Source organism: Acanthaster planci, linkage group LG06 (genome assembly GCF_054643075.1).
Source record: "Acanthaster planci isolate LZ-2023a linkage group LG06, COTS_SCS, whole genome shotgun sequence".
Classification (NCBI taxonomy): domain Eukaryota; kingdom Metazoa; phylum Echinodermata; class Asteroidea; order Valvatida; family Acanthasteridae; genus Acanthaster; species Acanthaster planci.
Genome location: NC_141782.1, coordinates 4,249,011 through 4,271,363, shown reverse-complemented (window position 1 = coordinate 4,271,363; position 22,353 = coordinate 4,249,011). Strand labels below are relative to the sequence as shown.

General features: G+C 40.5%; 2 protein-coding genes across 5 annotated transcripts in view; one reads left to right on the top strand and one right to left on the bottom strand.

The window, feature by feature from the left end:
• Positions 1-795: 795 nt before the first annotated feature.
• emc4 (ER membrane protein complex subunit 4) lies at positions 796-7,728 on the bottom strand. 2 transcript variants are annotated; one of them, XM_087138127.1, is made up of 6 exons: positions 7,593-7,728; positions 7,409-7,493; positions 4,945-5,062; positions 4,257-4,410; positions 3,085-3,245; positions 796-2,753 (listed from the first exon to the last, which is right to left on the bottom strand). In XM_087138127.1, the coding sequence occupies exons 2-6, from the start codon at positions 7,471-7,473 to the stop codon at positions 2,718-2,720; spliced, it is 534 nt and encodes a 177-aa protein (XP_086994253.1). In that variant the 5' UTR covers positions 7,474-7,493; positions 7,593-7,728; the 3' UTR covers positions 796-2,717. The 2 variants fall into 2 exon arrangements, with proteins under 2 accessions (XP_086994253.1, XP_086994252.1); XM_087138126.1 differs by having other exon boundaries at positions 7,654-7,724.
• Positions 7,729-7,760: 32 nt separating this feature from the next.
• Positions 7,761-22,353, top strand: part of ngdn (neuroguidin) — a 21,060-nt gene continuing 6,467 nt past the window's right edge. For 2 of the 3 annotated variants that reach the window (XM_022253095.2, XM_022253094.2), the window contains exons 1-9: positions 8,399-8,458; positions 11,387-11,443; positions 12,744-12,856; positions 14,794-15,028; positions 18,699-18,798; positions 19,308-19,400; positions 19,955-19,986; positions 21,085-21,140; positions 21,731-21,779. In XM_022253095.2, coding sequence (XP_022108787.2) covers positions 8,414-8,458; positions 11,387-11,443; positions 12,744-12,856; positions 14,794-15,028; positions 18,699-18,798; positions 19,308-19,400; positions 19,955-19,986; positions 21,085-21,140; positions 21,731-21,779 — 780 coding nt within the window. In that variant the 5' untranslated portion in view covers positions 8,399-8,413. Of the gene's footprint in view, positions 7,833-8,398; positions 8,459-11,386; positions 11,444-12,743; positions 12,857-14,793; positions 15,029-18,698; positions 18,799-19,307; positions 19,401-19,954; positions 19,987-21,084; positions 21,141-21,730; positions 21,780-22,353 lie in introns of those variants that run through there. The other variant, XM_022253096.2, reaches the window with a different exon arrangement.

The window sequence follows — 22,353 nt, the reverse complement described above, 5'->3', positions numbered from 1 at the left end:
CACCTTCTGGTCAATTCTGTGTTGCCAAATTGGCGAAGGTCGCAAGACATTCGTCCGACCTTCCCACAACGTTCGCGCGACGGTTGGGAGAGGGAGGTGCGCCTTCGGCGAACTCATGCACGTGATGGAAATGCGACAATGGAAACATTTGCCCAAGCAATCATCGTGTCACATTTCGTTGCCACCTACCAGCTAGTATAGGCCTAGCCCCCGGCAAAACTGAGGTCAGCATCAGAAGATGGCGGCGCAGGACCACCGGATGGATCTTCAAGACCAGCCCCGACTCCAGGCCTGATGGGTTTCCCTGACCACCCTAGGACCTCCCAGGGCCAGCCCAGGGTTCAAGCCATGATTTTCTTTTTCAGTTGGCAAAAGTTGGCGACGTCCTTGAGACAGTTTGGCGCTCGTCGCTCGAAATTTGTGAAGACTTTGAGACTATTTTGAGACGATCTAGCGGGAAAGCCGGAATGGCGACAATCGCCGGAAATTTTAAACGTTCAAAATTCCCGCGCACCTCTTTTCGGACTTCGAGAACATCTGACGAACCCAACGAACGTTTTGAGACGTCTTGGCAACTGTTTGTTTTTAACTAACAAGGAGTTTACCGCTATAACCATAGTTAAACGAAGTATGCGTTTCAACAATAATTTCGTCAGTTACTTTTTAAGTGCAAAATGATGGACTGTACCTTTCTCGTGAATTTTCGGCTTATGGAAGGCACCATAACCTAAAGTTAAATGTACCTGACATACACTACATAAACACAAAAAAACCACTCATGTGGAAAACGGGCAATGTAGTTACGAATAACCAATACATGTACACGTATTTATTTACTACGACACAAATTTAATACATGTATTGTACAGATATTAGGCTGGAAGTCCCAGGTGTCTGATCCCTCCCCTTTAAAATTTACAATGCATGTAGTTGTTCATTCAGTCTTCCTGACTTTTCTTCTATTAAACTGGAAGTATTTATTTTAACCAACTAATAATTGCAAGCGATCAACATAGGCAATGTTTATAATCAGACTTCTTTTACTTTGATAATGATATCATCAGGGAATGAATATGTGCTTGACCGATCTTAAACGTGTGTTTAAGACCGGCCAGGCACATAATTATTCCCATTCATAAATAGCTTTTTACTCAGAGAGTCATAAGAGCTCAATACATGAAGGATTTCCAACGATTTTATTGTAGCATTTTACTTTCATTTTCCTTAAACTGTCTCGTGTCCAGGCACGGCGCCAGCGCGTGATTTACGTAGCGGCCATTATCACTTCTCAGCAGGTATTATCAAATTTAATACACGGTCAAGTTGCTCGTTGCTGAATAGGGAGACTGTCTGAGGTATTTATGAATGATGCTTAAGGGTTCGTCAATTGGATAAAATTGATTTCTGTTGCTAATAATGTAATGGTGAAGGAACACTACAGAGGATTATCAGTCACAATTTTTGACGGTCTGCATTTAATGTACCCAGATGTATGTGGAAACGTGTACACGTATCAAGTCTCTCAGCATTCTGGTGTAAATGAAATTGCCAATAGAAATACACAGATTCGAAAATGCATGAGCCTCCACGGACATGGTACACGTCCCGAAATGCCTTTGCCAGTCATGTTAAGTCACATGAAAAATCTCTATAAATCATGTTCACATCATTCATCAAACCTTAACCCGTAGTTATAAATGTATCTGGCTGTCAGTGCATCTTTTGGACTTGCTGGATTTCTGAGAGATAATCTGGTCAGGTAAATCAGCCCGGGTAAATCAACCTACAACGTGCATGGAACAGTACATAACCTACACATGTAGGTTGCTTCACAGAGATTTCATTCACTTAGTGCTGTTACCTAACCTGGAAGTCACCTGTCATCCATTTTCAAACACAGCCTTCAAGTGGATGAAATACACTGAATGATATTAAATGAGCTTGTGTTTGTGCCAACACTGGGCATAGTTTCCAAGTACATCTAAGCACACTCCTACGCAAACATCTAAGCAAATTGAAAGATGGCAAGGCCACACATGGATTTTTTTAATAGAGATTTCAGACTTCCACAATGCAGAAGTTGTGTGCACAATATTTTTGACATGTTACAAGATTGCTGGTCTACCTGATCAAATAAAAGACAAAAAAATTCATAAGTGCATTTTCAACATCTAATGTACCATATTTCATAAAAGCAAACTTCAGTGGATCAGAAGAAACACTATAACGGGGATCAACCAAAACTATGAGAGAAAAGGAACTACATCTTATAGTAATTAATTTTGGAAACGCGTTTGAACTAGATTGAATGAAACAGCCAAAGAAATTAGCACATAAAGAACACACAAAAGCTCTGCATAAGATGCAAATATCTGTGAACAGAGCATATACCATACATGTACATGCAGAGAATACAGGACCAAAAGTGCTTGATGACTTAATGTAGTGTCACAATATGTGCTGGGAGCATGAAAACTATTGGTAACTATTGATACAGAAGCCACAGACTGAGGTATATCCATACTGAAACATCTGCATGTACATGTACAATTTATTAAATCTCGACACTGTTTTGATACACAAACTTCCATTGAGGAATGCTCTTTATGAAGTGCTAGGTGAACATTACATATATTTTTTGTACTTATCATAGAAAAAGACACATCACTTGTTAAATATAGTAATACTCTCCTTGAAGCATGGATGCCTACTATCTCTCAGAGAATGATGCCTCCTCCAGAATACTCCATTCTCTGTAAAATAAACAAATAATTTGAGACTTTAAATAAGTATGAGTACATTTATTGACATCGGAATCTCAGAAGCAAGTCTTTCATACCACCAAATGGGCATATTTATAAAACAAACACAGCCTTCATGGGTGAATTTGTTCCCTGTGATAAGTAACAAAATCCGACATAAGATGAAAAAGGAAAAACCAGTCTGAAATGTCCCAGGCAACCACAACAATTCAGGCAAGATGTGTAGAATAACTACTGAGGAGCCAGAATGTTTAAGGGTGTCAGGCAAAACACAGAAGGAACCACTGCTAAACTGGTCATTCTTAATAGCTGTTCATCTCACCTCTTGTGGTTCAAGGAATGACAGCCAATCTGATGAATGCGTTGGTAGTAAACCCATTGAGGAACACTTGTACAATGCTAATGCAATGCCAAGTAGGTTGGAGACAAAGTAAACCATCTTTTGAATCAGAGCCTGTGGGCTGGGATCTAGCATCTTGAAAGCTGCAATGAAATTGAAAGCACACAATTAGATTTATAGTTTGTTTCTGCACACCTCTCTGCTGTATTCCTCAAATACACTGGTGGAATGAATCCACTAATACATTTATGTAGATCTCTAATGAAAATGCATTTTATGGCACATCCACAGCAAGCACGTACATGTTCTAGTGCATGTTAAACATGTAATTCCAAGAACTACCATAAACATTCCTAAGGTGCCATAAGATCCAAGCCTTTACTACAATTAACTTCATTCAGTCATTCCTCTACTTCCAATTCTTTCTGACAATGCTTGTGTGCTAGATTGTGCTGGATGTAAGAACTGCACAGAGCGTAGATTTGTATTCAGTTCAGAACAGTTTCTACCTAAAGCACATGCCACCAAAAATAAACGCTTAGTATTTTAACTCTGACGATGGTTAAGGAAACAACAATTTATTACACCTAACTGGGTTATTGATACAGCAGTAAGCCGTGTCAAAAGATTCAACCACATGTAAATGAGCAGCCATAATTCAACACCCACAATACTTGTATGTACCGGTAGCCCTACACTGAAGTAACTAGTGCCACACAAAGGTAGGTGCCTTGGTCACAGATACCACAAAGGTAGGTGCCTTGCTCACAGGTACCACAAAGGTAGGTGCCTTGCTCACAGGTACCACAAAGGTAGGTGCCTTGCTCACAGGTACCACAAAGGTAGGTGCCTTGCTCACAGGTACCACAAAGGTAGGTGCCTTGCTCACAGATACCAGCACCATTGTCATTAATGTGAATGTCTAAGCAATACTAAGCAATCGCCTTTCCAATACTCAGGGATGAGATTGACCAATGATAAAAATAGCTGAAAACAGCTGAAAAAAGGCATCAAGAAGCTGAACTGTGAAAATCTCCTATACTTCTGTACACAGCCAGTGAGGAAAAAAAGCTGAAATCCAAAACAAAAAAAGCCGAAATCAGCTGCAAAGCTGAGAAATCTCACCCCTGAACACTACAAATCTATCCACTTACTTGTTTTAATTCCAATGAGGGCCTGTACGGGTCTCCAGACCATCATTCCCACCATCATTATAGGGAATATGGAGATGGAGTTACCAGACATATACATGATGAACAGGTTCATGGGCAGCTGCTTCAAGGGACCAAGAGCAACATCCCAATATTTCTGCAGGGAAGAAATGACAGAGAGGCATATCAAGCGTCATTACTACCAAGCCCACAGGACTTTGCCAAAATGTTTATTTTATCAAAGTCAATAAAAACATTTACATTAATTGAAATTTCGTATTGTCAGTGTTCGTTTTAAGTGAATATTTCTTCATGGAAATCTGTATGTTTTTCCTCTCCAGAATTCGACCTTTAATCGAGTTCCTACTAATGAGAGTCGGCTGTACGTTTACATACAGTCGTGAGTGTTCCTGACATTTGCCATTGCACATACAGTAATTACTTGACATGAAAATCAAAATAAAACACACAAATCTAGTTTGCAGGATATACAAGTATTGTACATGTACATGTGCACTGAAGATCTTGGATGACATTTTGACCTATTTGAACTACAGATAAAGAGGCAATGACAAGTCAGGAACATGTGTGTGCACTTTCAAGCTTCATGGCTCAAATCACAGTTGAAAAATCCACATTATAATCTAGAGTATGCATCGTTGTAACATGAAAAACAGCTATTTTGTTCTACCTTGACAGCTAAGTTAGATTCTGTGTCATGCACTGTAACATCAGCCAGTGCCCTCTCTGAGTAACCGACTGGAGCAGGTAAATCTGGAATGGCCTGACACTGCCTGTCCATTTTGATTCTGGAAAACAAGACTGCAATGTTAGAGCCCATTCCTAGCTCCTTGGGAATAATAACTGACTACAAGCCTTCTGGACAGGGTTCACCTGTACACGACAGGTCCTGTAAGTGTAATGCAATTCTCATCAAATGCATGGGTGAGATGCACGTACAATGTACATGCAACCTGAAATTCAGACTTCCTGAGGAATTTCAACACTTACATGTATACTTAAAAATAATGATCACTGTACAATAAAGTTTCAAGGCACAGGAAATTCTTCAAAATTCATTTAAACAAAATAGGACCCTTTTGGAAGGCTGTATTTGGGGAAAATGTAAATCGCAATTTTGTGACAAACTCAATGATAACATGGGCAATTCATGATCAATACAATGTGCCACCCTGAACTTTTCACTCAGAGGCCATTTTTCAAGTTTACTTTAAAAAGAAATGGCTGACATCCTGCAATTTGCATTTGAGCAAATGTTACAGATGTCTGAGGAAATTCTGGCAGTTAAATTTGCTTGACCGAACGACCGCTGTACCAAACATTTAGTGTGGACCCCATCTTGTTCGATATAGCGGCGTTCCACTGTATACGGTTTAGTCACTTTGCCCCATTTCCAGGTCACCCCTAACCACTTCGCCCCATCCCCACATCGCCCCATCCCCACATCGTCCCATCCCCACATCACCCCATCCCCACATCGTCCCATCCCCCCATCCCCACTTCGCCCCATCCCCACTTCGCCCCATCCCCACATCGTCCCATCCCCACATCACCCCATCCCCACATCGTCCCATCCCCACATCGCCCCATCCCCCCATCCCCCCATCCCCACATCGTCCCATCCCCCCATCCCCACATCGTCCCATCCCCCCATCCCCACATCGCCCCATCCCCACATCGTCCCATCCCCCCATTCCCACATCGTCCCATTCCCACATCACCCAATCCCCCCATCCCCACATCGCCCCATCCCCACATCCCCCCCATCCCCACATCGTCCCATCCCCACATCCCCCCCATCCCCACATCACCCCATCCCCACATCGTCCCATCCCCCCATTCCCACATCGTCCCATCCCCACATCACCCAATCCCCACATCCCCCCATCCCCATTTCTCCCCATTTCCACTTTGCTGTCCGTTTTGAGTATGTTAAAAAAAATTGTTGAGGAGTTCCACAAACGACATGAAATGGCATGCAGTTATTATAGAAAATTCTACAGCATTAATTTAATGTCACCTGCGTTGTCCATTATGGTGAATTAATGCATATGGTTTGACTAGCATCGGGGTTATTTCTCATCCTCTTCAAGTTTATTTCAAAGCGACACACACAATTCTGTTCACATCTTTCTGGTAATTGTCGATGCATCCAGACAGCTGTACCCAGGCGATCAGATAAAGCTCGGCGCGCAGGAAATTTTGTGGAAACATGCTCATTTCAAGTACATGTACGAGCAAAAAACCAAAAACTAAACCAATGAAATAGATAAACACACACATAGACAAGATACTAAGAATTAACGTGAAGAAATCTTGCAAACATTGATTTTTTTCGATGCATGACAGATCACGTTCATGAATGGTTGCCACGGCATGAGTAAATTGGTCGCCACATTCTATCAAGCATTCTCTTACACAGATATGGTGCTCGTGTTTATACCATAGCGACAATGAAACACAAAATATTTGGGTCCAGCAGTTGGGAAATTGGAATCATTGTTTAGGCCTTTGAAAGTTGGATTATCCGATCATTATTTGGGTACTCAAACGTTGATGTTTTTACTTGTTGCATCTAGGCCTATGCCTCTGTTACTGAAGAACGATGTTACGCCCCAACTATAGCATCAGTCCCAACTATAGTTGGGCCCGTCCCAACTAGAGTGCTACAGTTGGGCCAGCCCAACTACAGCACAGAGATCCTGTGTGCATGATGTGCCCAGCATGTGCCAAAGTCATATTGTTTACAAATGTCATGTAATTGGTCATAGGGCTAGTTAGATGAAGAGATAAGGTGCCACATTTTAGATGAATTGTGAGTGTGAGACACATTGACTTGGATAATGTTGAGACATTTCCCACAGACATTGGTCAACAATAGTTGGGCCAGCCCAACTGCAGCACTACAGTTGGGACTTATACTATAGTTGGGGCGTAACAAATATCAATGGGGTGAAGTGACCGATACCCATTATATACCGTATACGTACTAAGTTGAAGGCCTCACCACATGAACATGTACTTGATTGTAACACGTTTTGTGTATTCAATTATACAAAAGTCAGTTCCTCATGAACATTCAAACATTTGCCCCCTAATATCAGTAATAAGGAGGCGAATATTTTAAATATTACCTTGAAGTGAAGTCAATAGACCACTTTGGTCTTCTGCCACGAGCAACCGCTCCTTGGTTCGCCATGACTGTATTTTGCAGTTTAGCTAGAAGTAACAGAAATGGAAAATTCTATGTAGGCTTAAAAGGGGTTGAAATATTTAAGGAAAACACTCGGTTTGTCATCAGTCTCAAACTTTACTCACATGCTCCAGAAATATATTCTTATTAACATCTTTTAACGTTGAAATGAGACATTTCAGGTACTTTTTATAGTGTGATACAGGGTAGATCTTTCGAATGTTTTACACATCTGCCATGCTAATTAATAAGTCCCCCCTCCAAGAGGATTCCTGAACCTAGACTGGTGCCTCCTGCATTTTTTGCCAGAACTGAAATAAATTGAGCATAGTTACCAGACCCCCTCTCGCAAGATGGCGACGCACGTGAGTAAAACTGAACAGCCGACAGGCTGAACGCGAACGATGGGTAAAAAATGAGTTGGAAATCAGGAGATCTCAAGTTACAGTATTTGCCATTTAAAGACACATTGTAACTGCGAAGTTTCTTGATTTCGGAGTCAAACTAAGGACTTCCATACTTAAAAAATGCTTGCGTGTACCATCAGCTTGATCAGCGACACTCACTTGTCAAACAGTGTAGGGCCCTTTTCCAATACTCAACTTCTTCAGCCCCGTCTATAAAGTATAACTATAAGGCTTCAACTGTTTTTTACTAGCTGACTTTCAAGCTGTAAGCGCAGTAATCCGTCTAATAGTGCCACAGAACATCAAATAAGATGCAAGAAAGCCAAAAATACAGTAATCCAATGTAATTTAATCGCTTCAGGCCCAAAATCGGAAATTGGTTTGGGGAATGAAGCTGAGTGACGGAGACGAAATTGAGTATTGGAAAACGGCCTAGGCCTACAATCATGCCAACTGTAGCATCATTGCCATCTATAGTTGGGCCGGCCCAACTACAGCTCAGGGGTCCAGTGTGCATGTGCCAAAGTCATTGTCAAGTTATGAAGTGCAATTTTCAGATAAATTATGTCAAGTGTGAGCATATGGTGAGAACTGAGATGAATAATCTTGGATAAGGTTAAGAAATTTTCTACAGGAATTGGTCAACTATTGTGCTGCAGTTGGGTCAACGGGATCAGGTCAACTCGGACCCAAACCAACTCGGACCTATTCCAACTCGGACCCATGCCAACTCGGACCCAGGACCAACTCGGACCCACGCCAACTCGGACCCAATACTAACTCGGACCCACGACCATCTCGGACCCACAACCAACTCGGACCCACGCCAACTCGGACCCACGCCGTTTCGGACCCACCTCAAGTCAACTCGGACCCACTGAGTCTTATGGTTGCATTACACCAAATACGCGCCCGTAGACCGAAATAGCGCTGACTCTTGAACCTCGCGAAGAGGTTGGCCTTCATTTTTTCGTTGGAAATTCAAGATTATGGACAGATCGATCACTTTTCGTTTCAATTTTATGAACTTTTTTATTCGTCTTTTCCCGAAGATACCCCCTAATAGTAGTAAAACTATGCGCTCATATGAATGTAGCCGCCTTCCTCTATCCAAAATAGGCCCGCGTTGTGGGGCTTTTTGTGAAAGAAATACTCTGAACCGGAAACTATCAATCCCAAATTCGGGATTTATATAAATAATTCTATGATCCCTCGTGATTATGGCACGTCTTATTGTAGAAAATAAGAAACCGTGGGATCACAAAATATTAATAATGAGCTCGCGAGCAGACATACGACGCTTCAAAACCGTCTCCAAGTTTAAGCCAATAGGAAATATTCCACATTTTTATTTTAAAATGATTTGATTTGTGTTGTTCGAAATTACCAACCTATTTACGTTATTTGGACAGTCAGTTAAGGCCTGTATGGATGAATTCCTCCATCTTGCCGGTATTGGGGGTGGGGAGAGAATGGGGCAAGGTGGAGGTGTAAGACTTGCCAGGCCAAAAAAAATTGAAAAGTGGGGTGGAAGATAACACCATTAGACACTGTAAAGGGCCAATGTTCGTGACATTGATGTGTATCTGCAGTATCTGTTGTACGTATGCAGCATCTCTTATGTACATCAGAAGGGCCTATCTGTGGCATTTTATTGCAACAAAAACTTTGGGGGCTGTTTGGTAAAAGTTCATTCGATTTCTGCTAGTGATCTGGATCTGGAAAACGGAGAGATTCTGGGAAGCCTGTGCCACTGTCTCCCTGCATAACGTGTAGAGAGGACGTTACAGCTTGGCGGCATGCAGTGCAAAAGTGTCATTTACCAAATGCGAAAATGTAAAAGTGGACAAAATAAAAATTTTCAACAAGTTAATCACGCTCCTGGGGTTGGGTCCGAGTTGACTCAGGGTGGGTCCGAGTTGGTCGTGGGTCCGAGTTAGTATTGGGTCCGAGTTGGTCGTGGGTCCGGGCTAGTATTGTGGCCGACTTGACATGGGTCCGAGTTGGTCGTGGGTCCGAGTTGGCATGGGTCCGAGTTGGCATGGGTCCAAGTTGGTTTGGGTCAGAGTTGACTCGAAACCGGGTCAACTATGGAGGAATAAGAAGTGTTCTTCCATGGGTCAACTGTAGTGCTGCAGTTGGGACTGTCCCAACTATAGTTGGGGCTGACGGTTGACTTGTCTCAACTTTCGAGTTTGCCTAAGTTGAGTTGGCAACGGTCGAGTTGTCCCGACCCAATGTTTTTCAATGGTTCCCTGCCACGTCAAAGGAACAGTCACTGAGTACAAGTTGCAAGGGGTTTATGTAGAGTTATTGTTGATATTGGGCGCAGATGTGCACCGGATGCGTATGATTGCTTGATCTCTCTGCACAATTGATTGATCCTGCATGAAATCTTCAACTTTACTTCCATTTTTTTAAACAAGTGTTTCACCACCATGAATTGAAAATAAAAGGCAAATGGCTGATGGCAGAATTATCAACAAACATGACAAATTGTGCGTTATCATGCAAAGATTGAGCCATCGCACATATAAAATGGTCATGCCCAACGCTAGTATTAACAGGCTAGGTCTATCCGTGGTAAACCCTGTCAATTGTGCTTTAGGCTATGGTCTAGGCTTGATTACAGTGATACAGTCAACATGACCATTTGCAAACTCGACATTGACCAACTCCACCATCTGACTGCAAACCTGACCGTCATACCAATCCGACTGTTGACCAACTCCTCTGTTGACTAACTCGACTCCCAACATCAGGTCAACTCAACTGTTTTCTAACTCGCCCAGTGTCTAACATAAAAAAGTTCTCAAAACTCAAAGGCACCATGTGTGCCTTCTAGCGCTGTTACTTTACATGGTGCCAATAAATAGCCATGATTAATGAAATCTAATGAAACGATGAGGAAATTGTTTTGTTTTTTGTCTCTATCTTCCAGACCAGTATTTTGTCTAATGTGGGCTTTTCGTGGTCCATGTACATCTGGGATGCCTGCAAACTTTCATTGAAGTCATTTTCAGAACAGCTTTTCTAGCAATAAATGACTTCTTGTACTCACTGAAATCCAGTTTCTTGCCATACATCCCCATGTAAATTGGGTCGCAGTCTGTATAGTGTAGCATAGTACCTTTTCCAGCATTGTGGCTCTTTGACCAATCATTTCCTGAAGGGGTCATTAGCTCATTGATTTTACTGAACAATATATTATGAAATATAATACCAATCAAACTCTTAGCCCTCCCATCCAGACCTGTCCTTCACTGCACTTTTCACATGGCGCTGACCACAGTGACATTCCCATGGCTGCTGTGTGCCTAAAGCCAAATACATGTACATTTAATTGGGAACATCCACTGTTAATTCAATCTAACCATCTCTGCATTTCACTCCATTCACCTTAGTGTTTCTGTGTTATCCCTGTATGTTTACTTACGTTTACCACATACTTTCTCTTTTTAGAATTGCCATACCTCTTTTGATGAATTGCTGATATCTGTTATTTTCTGCAGGTAACGGAACAAGACATTTCAAAATTGCTATCCTTTTTGAAAGGGCTTTCTGATCAAGTAAGAGCAACTATAAGTTTTTATTCAAATTTGTAAATGGGGAGAATGGTGTGAAATGGAATCTTTGGTAAAATGATACCCGGTTGATATCTCGGATATGGCACACTGTCATACAACTTGGACACTATGGTGTTATTCGTAACAAGCAGTCGGTGTCACTACCGCCATTCTCAAGTCTGGCCTCATTGAGAACTTTAATAATACCTTGGCCAAAGTTAACTCATGTTTAATCAGGGGTCTTTGGAATTCATCAGGGGAAAACACTGTTATATTGTATGGGTGTGCTTAACTGTAATCTAGGTTTTCTCACGGGGGGGGGACATTGAAGCAGATGTTCATGGCTTGTCCTAGAACCGCTTAGGGTAAAACAAAACACATTGTGGCAGAGAAAAATGGAATCTGTTTTTTTTCACCCCTATGGCAGATTGTGTGTACACTAAATTGTAGTTTTGGTTGAGGTTTTAATTTTAGCATTTTGAAAAATTTTGAGAGCTTATGTTTCTACATTTATCAACCTCTGTGGTGAAGCAAAAAAATACAATTACTAGTAAAAAATAAACAACTAAGATTTAGAAAAGAAAGTAGGATTTTGTCAGAGTTTAGTTAAAGAATTGAAGTTTTGAGAACATTTGGTTAGGTTCTTTTACGTTAAAGTATTATACTGGTATGTATTTTTGCAAAACAACATGGTACTGTGCCAACAGTTTGACCGTTTTTCTTTCGATAAAGAACATGTACCCTGTAGAGCACTATGGGGCTATATTCCCCCATCAAGATGGTCCTTAGTACCTCACACTTGGAGTAAAATGGACAGTAATGTGAAATTTTAACTTTGCTACAGATAGCATGGCAATGTTCCCTGAATATCTGTAGTATTGATTCACAGTGCAGCAAATAAAGTCATGTTTACGCTTTATTTTTAGTTTATGTGATTGTTCAGAACCAAAAATTTTTTTGGAGGGGGGGGAATGTGAGCTTTTATGCCCGTTCTTAAGGATGAGGCTACATGTTGGGGCTTACCCCAAATATTGCCTTCTCTTTTTTTTTTCAGGGGGAGGGGAAGGACTCTCTGTAGGGGAACATGTCCCCCAATGGACCCCCTACATGTAGATCCACCTGGGCTCCTATCTCACTTTTCCCTTCAATGAAGGAATTATTACAGATCACGTACATACATGTACATGTACCTGTATTGTACGTAGTCCAATCATGAGCACTGATCAAGTTACACAATAATGAAGACTGGAAAACTGTCCATTGTACGTTATTGTGTTATGTTGAATGATCTGATTTACATCAGGTGTCAGATGTGTCCAGCAGTATACAATCTCTGCTCAAGAAAGTAGACAGTGGGGAGATATCAACTTCAAAAGGAATAACATTCCTGGAGGTCAAGTATCATCTCCTGCTGAGGTAAGACTGCAGGTGTTACAAGACGTGGACAATATCTATATTATCATTATAATACAGTTTTGCCAAAGAGTCTCAAATTGCATACTTTTTAACCAGTTATAGTTGGATTTTCTTAATCGAAAAAACTGCTGGGGGGGGTTTTGTTTTTTCCCTGAAATTCTTCAACCGTGTAATTTATTTATGATGCCTATGAGATATGTAAGGAAGCACTGCTCTTAAGTTGGGGCATCAGTATTTTTATTCTTTTCTCCATTTTTTTCCACCGTTCATTGCCACACGTCAACAAGTTCACACATAAAAGGTCTATTGTCAATACAAGCGTACCCATGCCTATGCGTGTTTTTGCCAATTGTTTGGAGTTGGAGGTGGGCCCACTTAATAGCAGCATCTGCGTGTGAGAGAGTCTTCCATGCTTGACTCAACCAAGCGCGACATGTTAATACGTTAACCACGGAAATGAAAACAGAATTCTTGTTCATGCCCTCCATGGAACAAATAAGGAAAATTGTGTGTGTTTGCACGTCATCAAGTGGTTAAATAATATTGAATATCGGCATGTCGGCAATATTTTCTTTAAATTGACAATTTTCTTTCAACCCGAGTTTTCTAATAAAAAATGATGATATTTTATGTTTTCTCCCTAACGTTTACTGATTTCCATCAACAGCAAAACTAACCTAATTTTACTCTTACACAAGTACATGTATGTATGTAGGTGTCAAAACATTGGGTTGAGTCTCAACTATGGCTTATGAGGACTCCAAAAAACATCAATTGCCAAGCATTTAAGCAAGTCTGACATGAATGGACCGTGTTTGATGTGAAATACAATTTCCAGCTTTTGATAACAGCCTACATGTATGGAAACTTTCTTGAGCAGCACACAGATGCCATTACAGTCATGTACAATTGTAGATACATACATGTAGATGGATATACAGTGCTTTATATTGTACAAGTCTGCATTGTGTTCCTGTAGTAAACACAGCCTTTTGATACTGCTTTTTTTTACATCTGGTACGGAAGTTAACGATGGACATTTATTTTGCCATCACACCAAAAATTCACCAATTAAAATTTCAAATTTAAATGTGATTCCTGTGTACCTTATGGTTGAATTCAAAATTGGGAAAGCCATTTAATGTGATGATTGTACCATTTAGGAATACCTGCCCAACTTCAAGCTTGATGTGTAAAAAAAAATCCCAGCCCTACGTTTCTGTGGTGTGCTCAACTATGTTTTAAGGGACAATTTCTGCAAAGTTTGCATCGTCAATGCCCAAAATATGAAGTTGTTTGTAGGCATTTTTATCAGGTTACACAAGAAAACAAAAAATCTGTCTGTTTCTATTTGTCCATGTACCGGTAGTTGATAAAAGCCATTTTTCCCATCAAGGAGTGGGTTTTTTGGTGGATTTTTTATCATCATATTGATGACATCACCGAGAAAAAAAAATCAACTCCCAAAAAAATCAGTATCACCTGCACCAGTTGTTACAGTGATATGAAGAGGCTCCTCTGCAAATGGATAATTGCTTTACATGTACCTGTACAGTATTGGTCTTAGGGTTTTCTATTTTATGAATCCCATCCTTCAGACGACAGAGTCACAGCAACTGGTCACCATTGATACCAACTAAAAGTGGCCAGTACTCAAGTGGTTCTTCCTGCTGTATGACTTTACTTATTATGCATCTGTATTGATCCTCATTCAAATCCCTCATTACATTGTTATGTGAATTCTGAAGTTCTGATACAAGAAAGTCTTCAGAAAATTAAAAAAAAAAGATTTACATTAGAGCGTACAGTTTCAAGGACAAAAGCAACAAATATCTCATTCCTAATACTGCATGCTTCAACTACTAATTTATTCCAAATTACCTGTATAGATTTAATAGTTTTAATGTTTGTGTCCATTTTTTGTGCAATAACCCCAGTTACCTGATGAATCTGACATACGTCATGTTGCAAAAAACAGAAGGGCGCAAGCTGAGTGGCTGTCCAGCAGTTGACAGACTGGTTGAAATGCGAACAGTTCTGGAGAGAATGCGACCCATTGACCAGAAGCTGCAGTACCAGGTGGATAAGCTTGTCAAGACGGCACTGACTGGGGCCATAGCAGAGAATGATCCCCTGAGATACAGGCCTAACCCTGCCAACCTCAGGAGTAAGGTCAGTAATTACAGAGCTAAGGTTAAGTCTTTGCTGTGGCTGGCATTAATATGTGTACATGTGGAAGCTATCTATTATCATTTACATCCACTCTTCATAGACACATGCATTGTTTGTAGCTACAGCAAGGATGTTGGGCAAAGCTTCAGGGAAGATCACAAAACACAAAAATATGAAATGAAATATGAATATTGCCTCATGAAGGGTTAGGTGATGTGAATTTTACTTGGGAATGTTTTGTGTACAACTACACTGTACCTACTCTTAAATATACGAAAACTCTCTGGCATCTCTTTCTGGTGATTCTTACTGTAAAATACACTTGTTAAACATTAAGATTGTCTGTGCTTTTCTTACTGATGAGGGTGCTGTTGCTGTGAGGTTATCACAGGAAGGTACTGTTCATTCAAGAAGTTTACTGTTCTAACTGTGAACCTAAGATTTGCTCAATTAAGTTTGGATTTTTGCCCTGCTCGACATGTTTTATAACGCTGTATACTCAGTGTTTGCCCCCGAAGGCTTGTGGGGGAAAAACCATAAGTGTACGTACTCGGGTGGGAATCGAACCCACAGTTTCCTGCTTACTAGTGCAGACATCTTAATCACTCGACCACCGAGCTGCTTGGTCGGCAGGCTGGTTTGAGTTAAATGTAGCAGTGGGTGCCGCAAACAACTATTTCCAAGGATGGATTTGTGCCGGGGAGATGTTAATTTATTTTTGGATTTTTGCCTTCCCCCACATGTATTATAACACTGTATATTCAGTGTTTGCCCCCGAAGGCTTGTGAAAAAAAAGGAGAGATTTGCTCATTAAAAATTGTTCAGTGACCTACTGTAATGAATGAAAACAGCAGGGCCAATCAAAGTAAATAGACTTTATGACAGCAAAATAGCCCAAATTCTGGGATGTTGTAGTAAAGAAGTAAATAATAAATCAAGGGTTCTGAGGTTTGTTTTGCCATAAAATTACAAGACATATTGCAGTAACATAAGTAAAGGCAGCAAAAAATAAAACATGTTAAATTGGACTCAAAGTAACATTTTAATGCAAAACTGCCTGACAAAAATTATATTGTATGGGGGTTTTTAATTGGGTACATTCTTGCTATTGAAAACAGGTGTACCCATGCATGGCGGTGCTGGGTTATTTGTCTGACACAGTTTGCCTATTTGATCTACAAAGGAGGGTTTTAGATAAAAGGATGTGAGAGGTCTGAGTCACCAGCAGTGCAAAGGAAGAAAGAATTCTAATGATAACGGATTATGCTTGCAACACTTCTCTGGTGTAATGTTAAAACCCTCCTTTGGTTTTACAGCACAAATATGCACAAGTGCCCACAGTCACTCTCTTGCATGCGTTTTCTATATGGAACACAAACATGCACAGGTTCAGTGTGTACACAGTAGGTTGTCAGCACAAATGACCCAGGGTCTTTTGTGCAGTCCTCTTTGCTGCATTTGGTTTACTGCACAGTTATGCACATGAAACAGTGAGGCACAGTTGTTAGACAGCACCAAAGTGCAATCTGATATTCCTGTGAGGGACAGTTGGTGGCAGTGCACAACACGACCTCCTTCTTGGAGGTGTTTACAAAGTGATCCAAAGAGTGACTTCAGCATAGGAGGGTTTTAATGAGTTTAAAAGACATGGAGGAATATTAATTCCTGCAATTCAAGTTACAAGATACATGCCTATCATTTGTTGATAAATTTTGTTTTCCAGCCACACGTTGCTTACACTAAGCGCTAATATGGATATGTAAAATGTTGATGGTACATTTTACTGTATTGCACAAGGCTAATAATTATGCAGCCTACAGGCTTTGATGTTTAATACATGGCACCATGTTTACAGCAGTTAGCCCAATGTACCATTTATATGTATCCCACATGTACCTTTTACATGTACTTGAACTCTGCCCGTGATGTCACCCTGTTGTCCTAGCGATGCATTATTGTGCATGAATGGCATGTTGGAGAAATGTACCCAAAAGAGGAAAGTGCCATTCACGCAACAAAAAAATGGAGCAAAGGAACAATATCAGGATTTACAACAAAACCAGATTAAAAATTAACCACCAAATTACCATAATAATCTTGACATCTCGAGTAAGCGTGAGATTCTTTAATAAATATGTAAACACTGTCAGGTAATTTTAGTCAAAATATTAAACTGGCTTCTGAAACTTCTACAAAATTCAAGCAATAAGTGAAATACATGTGACACACTGCACAAAAATGTGTAAATAGCAAGGAGCTAAAACTGAAAGACATTTCTTTTGGGGTTATTCTCCACTGTCAATATGCTACTTGACGTACTTCAAGATTATCGATTTACGCCGCCTTGCAGCAATAATCCTTGCATGACATAGTTTGCTTTGCATTTCAAGGAGTCACTCCTCCTCTGGCAGCTTCTCACTGCATTGGATCTATATCCTGTAACCTCGCAAATAAGTTGTTCGTCCACTTCATTTTCAAACATCCGTGTTGCAGCGCTTGCATGCAAGGAGTGATTGGTTCTGTATCCTGGTATGCCTACTTGCCTGCAGAGACCTGCAATAACTGTAGACAGTTCGTGACGACCCAGTTGTTGTCCTGTGTATCAAACCTGACCACATGCTTTGGCAAGTGGACAAAGGCAAAATGTGTTTGTTGATCTCTTTCAGGGCAGTGTTGCAGATATTTCACACATACACGTAATAGTCTTTTGACACAAAATAGAGAAGGGTTGCGCTGTTCTCGATAGCATTGATGATTTTCGGCTAAATTTTCCTGTGTGTGAGTCCTCCCTGGTTGGCTTTGGATATGTCTTCAGAATACTGCAGGGTCCTTTTACTATTTTTGTCGGTGATGAATGTAAGAAGTTTGCTTGAAGAAGTGTTTCGTCTGAAATATCTGACATAATCAGCTGGTTGGAAAATTTTGACAGGTCATCTTGTGGCGTCTTTCTAGGATTTTAGGGGGCCTCTTTATTGTCTTCACAGTGGTGTCATGATCGCTAGGCTCTTCCTTTGGGCAGCCGGGAGTGCCGGTGGAATTCAATGTGCTGAAATCATCCTGTGTTCCATCACTGTAAGACGACCGAAAGGTGGATTGGGTTAGGAAAAGCTCCCTTTTGGATGAAATTAAGCCGAGAAGAGCTTTCCAACTTCATGTACATGTATGCCCCTACAACACAAAGCTTTCTTTGTGACGACAAAGAATGGTCTGATTCATAGGGAAAGAATTCATTCTGAACCCAGCGTGAAGGCAGCTTTGTTATTTTATGTAATATGATGCTCAAAAATTCCAACACTTCTAAAGAACAAGAGTGTACCATTAGTGCAAAATATTGAAGTGCTAGGACCAAAGGGGACATCACTGGTGGATTTAAATTTGATAATGCTGCTCGGTAATGCACCATTAATTGGCAAGAATGGCCTGAGGGCGAAACCCATTCTCATCTTTGAATGGCACATTCCTCGGGCATTACCCTTTTCTTATACATGTAGCATGCTTTGAAAGGGTACTGACTTGCCTTACACGATTCTCTTGCAAACCCTGGCCACAATTAGGTTTTGCATTTACACGTACATGTATATTAAATTCTTTTAACAAACATGCAAGATGCTATGTGTGTACCCAGTGGCACGTACCTAGTGAAATGCTCTAGTTCATGTTGATTTTGCAGCTGGAGGAAGAAGAGAATCAAGATGAAAGCAGTGAGGAGGAAGAGGAGGAAGTAAAGCCCAAGAAATATGTCCCACCGAAGGTAGTTGCTATGCACTATGGTGAGTCACCTTCACCAACAGTCTTCAGTCCTTAGATTTCAATAGGATTTTACGTACACATTAGGGGATTAGGGTTTAGTGTTTCAAGAAAAGTTCAGTGCTACCCTCCAGGGTCGGCATTGAGGCTCTAACCCATTTCCTCTCTTCAGGCAACGCCACCAGTTTAGTGGTTGGAATTAGAACCTTGCATTTTGTAGGCCCTAGGCGTCGTGCCTGTTGTACTTACTGGATAATCTGGCCTTGGACATCATAGATCGATTGTGATGAAGGCCAATTAGATTTGGTTTAAAATGGGAAACTGTATTTTGGGTTTGTTTTGGATTTTGAATATGATCACAAACTGTAATACATTTATTTACACATGTGTACGTACATGTAATAGGTTTTTCTTCTTTTCTGTACTCGTCATCTCTTTAGATATGTGGATAGGGCAGTAACAATGATACAGTTTCTTCATGTATTTGATGATTTATTAATTTACAATTGATGTCTCATATGCTATTTCCAAGATGGTGACGAGACAGTGAAACAGCGGCAAGAGAAACAACTGGAGAAAGCAAAGAAGAGAGCTCTGAGCAGCGCCCTCATGCAGGAACTCAAGGGTAATGTTGAAAATGTCCAGATAAAATGGAAGGATACACTGAATGGTATTTGCTGTGGTAGCAAATATATACTGGTACTCTGTGATAATGACCTCAGGGATAAACGATAGAGAGGGTAATGATGACTGAACAAACTGACTGACTGGTGAAATGGAGGCTATTGGTTCCAATAAGAAGTGGTCCTGTATGTTTAGTGTGGCATGTAGCAGTTGGTACCACCCTGTGTGCTCGCACTGCATGTCCCAACCAAAGGGACATCATTTCTAAGCTATTTCTTGTGACATATGGAGTGGACAGCATGATTTTTATCTTTAATACAAAACTCAAAAAATGTATGTCTACAGTTGTAGTTTCATACCCAGGCTAATTCTGCCGTCTCTTTGGAAATGTCCTGAATACCACCATCACTGATTGTATTTTGGATCAGTTTATTTACAGATAGTTCTCCATGGTATAATGTAATTTGGTTCCAGCTCATTATGACAGCAAACGCTATTTACCAAATATTTTAACTTGAAGGACTTTATCTCTTTTTTGGCACCTTGTCATTCCAGGAGAATACTTTGATGGTCCTGAAGAAGTTAGAGTAAGTTGCATTTTTTTAGTATTGAAATGAAATGATATACTTTGTTGACTTCAGACCAAAGCAATTATTATTTCAGAAGGTGCAAATACAGTCCACCTTCCCCAACTACGGTGGAAGTAGGCCATTTTAGTTTGGGATATTATTCCATCACTGAACATTTAGGGTAGTAAAATTTATATCGCTACAGTGTGATGAAATGTCCAATTAGTCTCTGAATAACAGCTTATTTTATTAAAGTGTGGAAATGTGAGCCACAGGTACATAGAAACCTCCGTTATCAGTTGGTGCAATGAGAGAGAATGATGTGAGCATCATACAAGGACCTGAGAGTACTTGCACACACCTGTACCTGTATGATATGTATGGGGATTTTTGATATTAAGCATGTACATACTTAGCCAATTCAAGTGCAGTGCAGAGTTGTAGTTGAGACCATCACAAGACCAGACATAAGACCAGACACAAGACCATGCACCAGACCATACACAAGTAGCAGGGTGAACAATGACAAAGGAATGCTTATGTTGCAGTTCAAATCATTTGAATAGCTTGTGACTTGAATTCAGACTGGAGGTCTTGTGTTGGTCTTGTGGGGTCCTGTGAAGGTCTTAATTGGCCTTGACTACAAGACTGGTGCTGTTTACAGAAATCAGAAAGTAAACAAACTAAAAAGCTCTCAGCTGAAGTTCTATTAACCATTTCCATGTATTAAAGACTGTAAGTATTGAACAAACATATACTTTATTCTGACTATATGTGTTCTTAAAACTGGTTGCACTCCAGAACTAAAGCCTGGGCCGAATTTCATGAGGTTGCTAAACACAACTACAGTCCAACTCATAGACTCCAAAAGTAGTAAGCGCACACAAGAGCTTGCTGATTTCAGCGGCAGAATTTGCTGAAAATCGTAACGTAAAATCTCCATGCACCCATATGCATTAGCATATGACTGTGAAATTACGCTTAAGCCAGGGAAGTTTCTCTGCTGACAGTTGGCACAGCTTTTTTGCAACCCTATGAAATTGAGCTCTCATTTCTAATGTTCTGGAACTGAAAGGAAAATTAGAACTATTTTGAATGCTTTTTTTTTCTTATCAGGAAGGTGTTAATTTACACAGACTGAAAGAGGACAAAGAGGCAAGACATAAGATTGAGTATGGACAATTTTTGTTTCTTCAGTAATATTTTCCTTCATGTGCTTTTGCAAAAGAATTTTCATGTTATTTCAGTGGTTATTTATTTATTTTTATTTATCGAGGGTAAATTATTCATCATGAGATCGTCCCATAGGGCCCTGACGTAAACATAAAAACACTTGAATCTAATGAACAGTACAAAACAAAGGGAATTACTGCGTATAGAAGTAAAACAAAAGAAAGCAATCATACAATTAAAAACTAACAATTAAAAAGATATATATTGAAAACCAAACAGGGAATTCTACAGAAGGTAAATACGTAAAACCTATAAACTTATTCATTGCTCCAAATAAAGTGATCATGATATTTGGATGATTCAGAAAAAGTTGCCCATTGTGTTGCTAGTTAAGGGTGCAAGCACTATTGCAGTACCGTGTTGCAGTGTCAATATAACAGACACATGCTTACATGTACTTGTATTTCAGTTGGCCACACTGCTGGAAGCTGTACGGAAGGAAATAATTGGCAGACTGACATGCACTTGTGCATCTAGTAGTTTCTGTAATAGTGCTTTAGCATCTATGTTTTGTTGTAATTTTTGACAGATATGAGGAAGATTACTTTGTCCGTCTCCCTGTAACCAGGAAGGAGAAGGTATGAGTTCTCCTTTTGAGTATTAAAAACCTGTCACATTGTTTGCTATCATAGCCCAGCTATCATGTTTGCAGACTGGACCATGACATTAACCACTTGCCGCTGGGGTGCCGGTACCGGTCACGTTGGCTTTATACGCATAGCTGGGGTGCCTTGTAACAATAAACCGTACTCGGAACAAAAGACTGGCTTGCTGGGAATTGCCAACGTTTTTTCAGTTGTCAATAGCAGAGGTAATCCGTCACTGTTTTGAAACAGTATACCACTGTTGGTGGTATTCGGTGCGAGCGGATTACGACTGGGGACAAAACGCTCCAGGGATGAGCGATACAATACCGCTGCACGCTAATCTGGCTGCATTTGAAAAGACGCCAGCAGCCTACTGGGCCAGTTTCAAGAAAAATTAAAGAAAATTACGCAACACCAGACAATTTGGGCTAAGGCGGTAGGCTTGGCTGAAATACCCGGGTATCAATGGAGGTTGCCTGTCAGATTAGAGTAGCGACCAGACAGTCATTTGTGTAGGTGTAAGCATCCAGTAAATAAAGATATGAATTTTTAAAGAACTTTGAAA